General features: G+C 39.4%; 1 protein-coding gene across 1 annotated transcript; it reads right to left on the bottom strand.

Moving 5' to 3' along the window:
- Positions 1-852: 852 nt before the first annotated feature.
- Positions 853-7,271, bottom strand: LOC135480643 (tetraspanin-18-like). Its single transcript, XM_064760537.1, has 8 exons — positions 7,178-7,271; positions 6,363-6,590; positions 5,563-5,637; positions 5,296-5,406; positions 3,237-3,452; positions 2,668-2,751; positions 1,613-1,690; positions 853-981 (listed from the first exon to the last, which is right to left on the bottom strand). The coding sequence occupies exons 1-7, from the start codon at positions 7,232-7,234 to the stop codon at positions 1,631-1,633; spliced, it is 831 nt and encodes a 276-aa protein (XP_064616607.1). The 5' UTR covers positions 7,235-7,271; the 3' UTR covers positions 853-981; positions 1,613-1,630.
- Positions 7,272-10,765: the final 3,494 nt, after the last annotated feature.

Below are 10,765 nucleotides of genomic sequence, written 5' to 3' on the forward strand. Positions count from 1 at the left end.
ACTGGGAGATTGTCTATCGATTGTTCTTGGCTACTTCTAGTGGTACTAAACGATCGACAGCACTCATAAGAGCCGTCTATAGGCTGTCTTAACCAAAGCAAGTTCGAGACCACGTGCCTTCCATATGGCTTTCCTGGTGAAAATATGTGTTACACATGTGACATATTTATTTCAAGTTATTAGTCTAGCGCCTGGGGTTTACTTCCTCTGCTTCCACTCATAAAACGACCTCCCTTGTGTAATAGTTGGCATCAGCAGATTTGCGTCATAGTGTCAGTGTATCATTTATATCAAGGCAAGGGTTCACTTGAGAGAAACGATCGGGATAAGAAGACAAGATTGGAAAGGTGGAGAATGGGGCAATCTGCATATGAGAGGACGAGGAAAAATTATTTGTAAATATGGTCTTTTTCTCCAGATTTTCTGCAACGAGCATAGGACATTTGGCGGCTTGAAAATTTTTAATAATTCAGATTTAACGCAGATGTTTGTATATATATATATATATATATATATATATATATATATATATATATATATATATATATATATATATATATATATATATATATATAAAGCAATTTTAGGTTTCAATTTCTTAAACGTCCATTTCTCTTTAAACAATAATTACATAAGACCATTTTTGCAAATAACTTTCTATACACTATTTCACACAGAGTTTACAGAGTTTCACACAGAGTTTGAGGGGCTGCTTTATAGTCGGATTTATGTATAAACAATAAATCAATAATTTTATACATAGACATATATATATGTAAACAAAGTATTTGTCATTTTGTTAGCAATTTTGTACAGACATTAGAAGTAGAAAAGAAAACACCACATATTAAAATCATTTCATTCTGTTTAATTGCGTCCATGCAAAAGCGTCATCCTAAACCTCTTCCCAAATGTTAGGCGAGTGTCGGCTCCACACATGTCATCGACCAAAGGGCTGGTCACCAATATATGTACATCAAACTTTGTTAAACAGAGAACAGAAAAAAACTAAATGCTCTCAAAAGTTCGAATTCGTTTTAGCAATGGATGATTTTCAAAGGTAAATAATCTATACCGCTATATGAAAAGAATTATCAAGGAAATTGTATTCTAAAGGGACATATCGGAATAGCCCATGACATCAAACGTGAATATTTGACGTCACAAACAGTTCCGAGCTCTATACAACAGGCTGAACATATTACTGGGATTTACCTCTGGATATACTGGGCCAGTTATTCAAATGTGTTCATTGTGTTAGGACTTTAGCTAAGTATGAACTTTAGTGTGAACTAAGAATCCATTTATTATACATCAGGATGAACAGACATAAATCTGGCTAAACTTTTTAAACAATCCGCTGTTACAAACGCCCTGAAGGTATGACCTGTAAATGATAATAGTTTAGTTATCTAGTTGTCTACAAGGGTTTACAATATGTTTTGACAAAAGAGAAAATAATGGAATTTAATATTATCTATTTGTGTTAATGGCTTGCTACCCTTAAATCTCTAATTTTATATAAACAAAGAGACCATATAAAAAACCACAATTTGCATGTTACTGTATTCATGACATTTTATAATGTGGGTCAATTAGACAGAAAACTTACTCCGAGCTTACATCCTGGCTATTTAGACATCACGTCGTCGTTACAACCCAAGACGAAAGCAAAGATAATTGCCAGGAGCTGAAATGGATGAAAAGAAGCGTCATGTAAGAGCATGTATTTAAAGCACCTGGTAGTACTCAGCTACACATACAATCATGCCGCGGGCCTCCATGGCCGAGGCGTTAAGCACGCCCACGTGACCTAGGAGCCCCTCAATAATGCGGTCGGTGTGAGTTCAAGTCCAGCTCAGGCTGCTTTCCAGCTCATGGTGGCATTTGCCGGGTTTCCTCTCACCAATATGCTGGCCGCCGTCGTATAAGTGAAATATTCTTGAGTACGGCGTAAAACACCGAACAAATAATTGATTTATTTGATTGATGTTTTATGTCGTACTCGAGAATATTTCACTTATACGACGGCGGCCAGCATTACAGTTGGAGGAAAATGTCCGTGTGATGTCAGTTACGTACATGTACGTACTGAAGTGAGGCTGAAAGTTGCTCTGTGAAAGCTGCACTGAAGTGAAGCAGAATTTTTTTATTCACTTCATATTCAGTTCGAATGTTTTTAACCACTTGGGGTAACAATTTTTCAGTTATAAGACAACCAGGATTCATTTAGTGCGTAAATATAACGTGTCTTCTTGTGACAGGGCCGCCAAAGTGCTGCCGCCATTGAAATATCATGTCGAAGGCACCAACATAACCGCCCAATCTCATTGTACTGGCTGGCACAGGACCAACGGTCATGTTTCGTAGCTCTAAACTCTCAGTGCTGAGCGCCAAGCAAGGCAGCAGCAAGTACCATTTATAAAGTCTTTTCTGTGACCCAACCTGGGTTACCAGCTAATCCGGTTTTCTTCACCCATAAACCTTTTCGTCTTCATATTAGTGAACAAACTAATGAACATAACACGGAAGAAGGAATCATTCAGTCCTAACATCTGTGAGCCTTTTGTTCTCTAAAAACGTTGACTCTCTACTCTTGATTGTGTACATGTAACTATATCAACCTCTGTTTTATCTATAATGCTCTGTGTGCAAAATCTTTCTTACCTCGATAACGCCTATAGTCACCCCCACTCCGATCACATATGCACTGTACGAGAGTGCTGTTGACCTGATGGCTGAGTAGCAGCCCTGTAAAATACAAAGTAGAGGAATAATAATACAAAATGAGGAATAATTCATTTAATTATGGTGAATTGATAATATGTCCTCAAACAAGACGTCCCAGCGCCTCTGAGGTCGCGGATTAAAACACAGCCCTCACTCAATTCGCTATGGTTTTCTGCTTTCCCTAAAATTTCGAATCCAGTAAATTCAATTTGTTAATAAAGTCATCATCCTTGAGTAAATGGGATGTAACGGCTGTTAAGATTGTCATATAAAAGTAGCTAGCAATGCACAAATACCCCTTGAAAACTAGACCTCTGCCACCGAAATGAATACCGCTCTATTCCCAATGAATAGTGGTGTTATGTGGTATCAGTTTGGTGAACCTCGTCTCAAGCATTCAAGAGATAAGTGTTTTGAATGAAAACAATTAATGGACAGACATGCAATATCCACATGCAACTTTTTTGCTAATGGAGTAAAACATAGGTGGCGAAGAAAATTGTTACCGTTGAGCTGTAAGAGTCGCTCTCGGTGAACGGACATGTTTTGTTGACCATGGAGCTGATGAATGCCGCCATGTCAGTGGGGAAAGAGGCTGTGTTGTTGAATTCACAACATGTCAGAGGGATTGATGCCCTGTCATTATTCCCGTAGATGTAAGTCCTGTTCCACTTATTCTGCGCAGCAAAATCGGTTCCGTTATTCGCCCCGCAACATTGCAGCTGAAAAAGGAGAGATCTATTGTTTCATTAATTGATCGATTGAACGTTTAATGCTGTGCCCAGTATTTTTTCACATTCATGACGACGTTTATGGCAATAAATGAGAACTTTAACAGTTTATCGGTTATTCTTCTAGACAATAAAGACATTCCATATCTTTATTTATTTGGTCGTTGCTTATGGCTCCTATCAAGCATATTTCACTTATAAGATGGCTGTCAAGGAAATGTGAAGGCAAGTGAGGTGTCCACGGTATGTCACCGACATTCCCCATGCAGGTTGCTCACGAACGTCCCCACCCGTAACGTACAGACTTGAATTTATTTATTTATTTATTTATTTATTTATTTGATTGGTGGTTTACGCCGTACTCGAGAACATTTCACTTATACGACGGCGACCAACATTATGGTGGAAGGAAACCGGGTAAAGCCCGGGGGAAACCCAAGACCATCCGCAGGTTGCTGAGGACCTTCCCATTTACGGCCGGAGAGGAAGCCAGCATGAGCTGGATTTGATCTCACAGTGACCGCATTGGTGAGAGGCTTCTGGGTCATTACATTGCGCTAGCGCGCTAACCAACTGAGCCACCGAGGCCCCTGCAGAAGGGCCTCCGTGGCTCCTGCGGAAGGGCCTCCGTGGCTCTACAGACCTGAATGCCACATTTGTGGAAGACGAGTGGTGACGTCATCAACGAATATTAGCCCGCGTATGCACCACACGAGCGTCGTTGACTCCCTGTAGTCAGGACTGATCCACGAACAACGACCAAGATTGAAATAATCCACAAGTTCCAAGACCGGGATTGAAACCACGGTTTTAGTGGCTTAGCGCTTGATTTATTTATTTGATTGGTGTGTTACATCGGACTCAAAAATATTTAACTAATACGAATGTTACCAGCATTATGGTTGTAAGAAATATGGCGATGGCCGGGGGAAACTCACGACGATCCCACTGGTTTCTGACATTTAACTCATTGATTTATTGATTTATTTATTATTTGATTGGTGTTTTACGCCGTGATCGAGAGTATTTCACTTATACGACGGCGGCCAGCATTAAGGTGTGCTGAAATCCACTGCCATCCGGATGTCAGATTTCTGGCAGACCCCTCCGCGTACGACAAGAGAGGAGACCTGTATGAGCTGGACTTGAACTCACAGTGAATGAGGGTGATCTGCAAATGTAAATACTGCAAGGCCACTAAGGCAGGAAATTCTACCCTAGGATTTCTTCAAATTGTTCAATACATTTTTTAGAACATTTTTTCACAGCTTTATACTTTGAAAAAAATGTGACAGTCGTAAGTAAGTGGTAAAGGTTATCAGTATACAGTATTTGTGCATCAGTAGCATGGCGATGTGGAAACGTGTCCCTGGGCTTTCAATAGGATCCTTCGCCAATAAATATAAGCACCGTCGTATCCTGTGTGTCTGTGTGTGTGTGTGTGTGTGTGTGTATGTGTGTGTGTGTGTGTGTGTGTTTTTTAAAGTCGTACTCAACAATTTTTCAGTCATATGACGACGAGGACTCACTAAGTGTGTGCACATACACCGTGTCTTCCTGTGACAGGGCAAGTCCTTGTCGCCAAAGAACTTCCACTAATCAGGCAGTCACATTATACTAAGCCTGGGCCAACCAGTCCTGTTTCCTTGCTCTAACCTTTCAATTATGAAGTCGTCAGTACGACCCTAACCGGGTTTGTTCCCGGGTCTCCCGACCACGAGGCGGACGATCTAACCTTTAGGCCACCGAAGCGCTTCTTAAATTGTTTGGTTTGTTCTGTACCATCTATTACTCTATTATATAAAGCATAATTGAAAAGAAGAAAACCTCGAACCTTGACCATCATTGTATCCCAGGCTAGGGAGTAGACATTGGAGGTGTCATACGGCCCTTGGTAATATTTGTTCAGGACCAACGTCAACCAACTGATGGCATACGTCTCAAACTAAAAGAAAAAAACAACAGATTAGACAATTGTAAGGGAAGATGAAGATCTGATGAAAGCTACTGGTCTGAAAACACTACAATTATTTACAAATCTGATCAAGTTTGTCAACTGTTCTTTCAATATTGACGTAAAGCTTCCCTCTAGAGAACTCACCCTTGAGTTGAAGAAAATTGCAACAACAACGGAAGCGATCTGGAGGGCCAAGATTGCCATAACCAAGAATGCATACTGAAAAGATAACATGACACATGAATCTCAGAGCACGTGATCATTCTGAGATACAGCGTTAAGGTGCGAACATAACGTATAAGTAATGCAAGCCACACATTTATAATCATTAATCTCAAAGAGCATGAATAATGTGAACAGTAATTTTTATACCATATTCATTATATTCAATAGCCGAGGGCATTACTTGTGTTAACCATAGCATTAATATTCATTATACTCAATAATCCTACTATATTACTAATGCGTACCATATCCTTTATACTCATTATATTCAATAGACCTAGGACATTACTAATGGGAACCATAACATTTACGTTATATCCATTAGATTCAATAATCCCAAGTCGTGACTAATGTGAACCATATAAGATTTATATTCAATAGACTGAAAAGACTTAAAGGATCGATGTATACGAGTGGTGAATTAAAATAATAAAAACAACAGACGTGACTGGCAATTAGGCGGGCAACGTCGCATAACACTTCAGAATAATTTCTTAAGAGATCAGTCGTGTGGACAACGTCAAAGTTGTAAGATTACTGAACACAGGCTTACATGAATCTGAATTCATTTCCAACTATAGTGACAGCACATGTGTCGTTTTTTACGTGCATCACATCGTTACCTATACTACATGTAGTTTCAGGTTAGAGATAATTCTTGAATTAACCACTTTGGTTGTGTTGCTAGAATACAATATTCAAATCTGTAAAAATCTTACCGCATAAAGACATCCCTTTATCAGTTGGCAGGCGCCACAGAAACCAAGGATTGCGATGATACATATCGCTCCGCCACTTACAGCCAAGACAATGGCCGCCGATCGCACCAGAGATGGTGTGTCCAGCGACGAGAGGTCCTCCGAATAACTTGTCAGGTATGTGTAATATGTGTCATTCGTGTTCACAAGGGCGAATATTCCCACTGCCAAACAGGCTATCCCTAGTAGCTGTAAGGAAGGATACCAACACCAGATTAGCAGATTTATTAACTGATTGCTTAGTTTAATTGCTTGATTAATTAACTAATGTGATTAATTAAGATGCTTGTCTTTTAGTCACTAGGTTGCACGTCAAATTGCATGATTCAATTCCAGTTTTGGTCGGGGTTTCGAATGGGGAATCTCAGGATTCTCCCTACGCCATACTCAAAAAGTTTTCACTTATACAACGGCGGCCAGCATTATGGTGGGAGGAAATAGGGGATTCATTATTTCCACCTCGTACAGATTTGCTAACACCCGATTAGGTTGTGGGAGCTGGAGGTGTTACTAAACTTGGAATATGTATTTAACAATTATAAATGCGTTTGAAACAAATATATTGGTTCGAAAGTTCTCCAAAATACCAACCTATGCAGCCAGTGTGAATACAAGAGTGGAAATAGTGTAGTGCTAAACTCATTTGCTTAACGCCTGTACATGCATGAGGATATAATGCACATAGCATGCGGGGTTCAGTGTAGAACAAATAACACCCTGAGCCAACTAAATGTTCCAGAATACCCTTGCTTTATACTGGCGCGTCACTGACTTACCACAAAGATGATGTTGAGTATCATCAAAGCCCATTTTGCTATCGTCTCCCCACACATGGTTACAGTTCAGCTCAGTTCAGTTCAACTATGATCTGTAAATGGACGTAGCATGAGTGTTAATCAGGAAACATTAGGATTAGCCATATGTACATGTACTGATTGGATGGCTGATGTATATTGTTAACACAATATATCACTCTGCCATAACATAGATTCCGCTGCGGAGAGGGATGTTTCACACGGTGGTATATTATAAGCTTTCGGCGGCAAATACAAGTAGAACCATGAAACATAATCCAAAACTTACAGCATAGAGAGTAAACTCAGACCAGCGATGACGGTGTGATAACCAGTAAATGGTCACGTGTAACCGGTGAAGTGCAGCCTTTTGTCAATTTATACTATATTCTTTAGTGACGGTTACTGCAGTATATCACCATGTACACCATACGCCATAATACACAGTGCCAGGTTTTTTTTTAAACACTCGTTGGTTTAGTCAGATAAAGCAATGCTTATGCTGCAACCGATCTGAGCAGTGATGCCACAGGTTTGAATCTACCTCTCGCTATTTCGGCTGATGCATGAAAAGAGGGGCTTGCATTTCGTATCTCTTCAAGTAAGGACGACAGGTTTCGCTGGGCTCTGCCGTTGAATAACAAATAATTAGATAAATAAATACAAAATACTACGGAGAGCTCACTTTGTACAATACGTTTACCTAGTTCTACATAACTACTGAAGCAAGACCACTTATCATCTTAAGTGGTGTTTGTTTTTTTTACCTTTATCGTAACAGCTTAGGTCACTCATACAGTCAGTGTAAGCTATCAAAGTCTGTCTTCGCGCCGTACATATACCCCTGAAATCGCCATGTTTCGCTTGTGTACATACTGTGTGTCCATCTTATTTTTGATAGCATTATATGCAAAATATTCTTACATAAGGACTATGTAATGCAACATGTATTCAGAATCAAACTCTCCAGTAAAAGTTGAGACTGTGGACCTGTCAAGCGCCCGGCATCAGAACCTTGACGTCATTTTATTGACGTCATATGTTCCTTTCCCTAGTTCATCATGAGACGTCGCATTAAAGGCAGTATGCCGTTACAATAGAAACTGATACAGTATAGCGGTGTAGGCGTTACGTTACAATCCACCCTTGACTCAACAATGACTCGTGGTCCGGCTTCACACTAGCGCCACCTCATGGGATTAAACGTGCAAAGTGAAAAACGAGATATGTCAATATTGGCCTGTCTGTACTCTTTATCAGGTGGTTAGTAATATCGCTTCATAAACGTTTCATGGGTCGTATATCACAAAACCAAGATTTGACAACGTTTTGAAAGGTGAAAAACATTTCGGCTATCAAGTTATTACACTGACTTTAAAGGCGTTCTATTCATGCATGTGCATGTAGACTTCGAAATCATACTGGTGAGCCAAATTTGTAGGGTATTTAATAGACTTCTGTTCACGAGTCAGTAAAATCGTCTTGACAAAAAATCCCGTTGAGAAGTGAGATTTCACATAACACATATTCTGTGTTTAACGTTATACGACACCTAAAGGAAATGAGAAGATAAATCTATATATAGCAAAGCATGTATCGAGCATTTGTGTGCATAAAACGAGGATCTTGTACGCCTCCATGCCTTAAGGAAGAAAAACGCTATCAATGTCTTGGTTATAGGAGAAGAATCCTTGTGTGACTGGGATATTTATTACCCGTGTGCCGGATCTCTACAATGTTCCAGTAACATGACCCAAGTGGGTTCAGGTGATCAAAACCTGAAATAGCAGACATATTAAGCTATCGGACGAAATAAAAAAATGATACTTACGTCATTGCAATTGACCAGGTATAAAATCAGTTGAATTATGCCCGTTTCTTACACCGGGATACATGAATGAGTGGGTGAGTGCTTGGGGTGTAGCGTCGAACTTAACAAATTTTCAGTCATATGACGACATAAAAGTCGTTAGAGTGCATTTGCATGTAACGTGCCTCACTGCTCTTTTATCTAGTTGCTTCATGGAGGCGAATCACCGAAGGCAAGTAGAGCGACCCGCCCGAGTCATCATACTAATACGGGACAACCAGTCCTTGCACTAACCCATCCATGCTGAACGCCAAGCGAGGCTGGGATACATGGATACATGGTATCCAAAGAAAATGACTGACACGTTCTTTCAGACAAGGGGTAAACAACTTTACTGTCAGAATGCCGTTGTCGGGGGAAGAAATGTGAGGTAGAGCTTGATGTTATGAATAAATGAATGAATGATTGTGGTATAACGCTACACTGAGGGCTTTATGTAGGTCTATCTATGTGATATCTCCACTATATATTAGCTATAAAGCCTAAGGCATAGATATGTGTCAGAATTACGATTGACACAAAAAGAGTCATCTATAATAGACGCCACTTTCTTCCGGCTTGTAAAGCCGTGATCAGGAAATGCAGTACCATTACAGCAATTGTCAATTTTCAAATCTGTATTTAACTGCAAAAAAATAATAATAATAAAAACAAAAACACAACAACATAGTACGAGGAACGTTCAAGTCACAATAGCTGTTATTCGGCCATATGCGGAAAACCTTGCCAGATTTACATATATTTACAACCCTGAGGCTTGTTTATTTGTTCTTTGACGTCACATCCTCCGGGGCGGTAATGTTAAACAAACAATCAGTCAGTCTCATCTTATAAAAACCCTGGACAGCATCAATAAGGTTATATTAGCACATTTTTCATTTTTTCATATTTTCATTTTATCACTATTCACTGATTTATGCAGATGTATATGCGCGTAATGAATTGTATGCCTATTTACACAAAACATAATTATATGCACATCTAAGCGGAGGTGACAGAAAACATGTATGGGATCTGAATACTCTATCTGAATCCCAAGGATAAGCCATGCATACCTCTGCTGATTTGAAATAAGGTGGATACTATATCTCATATACGTGTATATAGGGTAATATATATCGTGTGTTTTACGATCCATATTTGGATTAACGTGGGAGGGGGGTGTAATAATACAATAATAATGAATCGTATTCGAACTGTGAGCGAATGCCAGAAGTATATAGAGACGGGACACATTTTATAGCAATGGATGAATGCAAGGTTTGATCTTAAAATATGGCAAACAGTATACAATTGACTGGAAACGTTCTCACAAAATGTGTGAAAACAGCTGTAACACGTTGCCATTTACTTATTTTCACACAACTTGTTCAGAGGAATGTTTGGGCTATGTCCTTAACAAGTCGAGGATAGCATTTTTTGCCCATGTTGTCAAGATACTTCATAACATTTTTTTACATATACAATTTTTGCAGTGTTGATAAATCACGCAAACTTCACTCATTTCGTCAAATATAATTTTAACTTTTTAAACACTAGGCATATGAAAGAGCGCAGTAAACGGATTTTTTTTTCTTATTTCAAGGTGAAGATAGAGGAAGTGAGCTCTCTTTGTATCCATGCGTGATGTGCGTTTATATCAAACTTGGATTTTATATTCTGAGTGATACTCCCTTGTGTATTCGCGTTTTTTGACCCGG

This window comes from Liolophura sinensis, chromosome 13 (genome assembly GCF_032854445.1).
Source record: "Liolophura sinensis isolate JHLJ2023 chromosome 13, CUHK_Ljap_v2, whole genome shotgun sequence".
Taxonomy (NCBI): domain Eukaryota; kingdom Metazoa; phylum Mollusca; class Polyplacophora; order Chitonida; family Chitonidae; genus Liolophura; species Liolophura sinensis.

Excerpts from the sequence above, each read along its gene's own strand:
- LOC135480643 (XM_064760537.1), bottom strand. The coding sequence starts at position 7,234 with ATGTGTGGGGAGACGATAGCAAAATGGGCTTTGATGATACTCAACATC. Across the intron at positions 5,638-6,362 it reads TAAAGGGATGTCTTTATGCG|TATGCATTCTTGGTTATGGC; the intron begins GTAAGATTTTTA and ends TTATCTTTTCAG. Across the intron at positions 2,752-3,236 it reads GCGACTCTTACAGCTCAACG|GGCTGCTACTCAGCCATCAG; the intron begins GTAACAATTTTC and ends TGTATTTTACAG.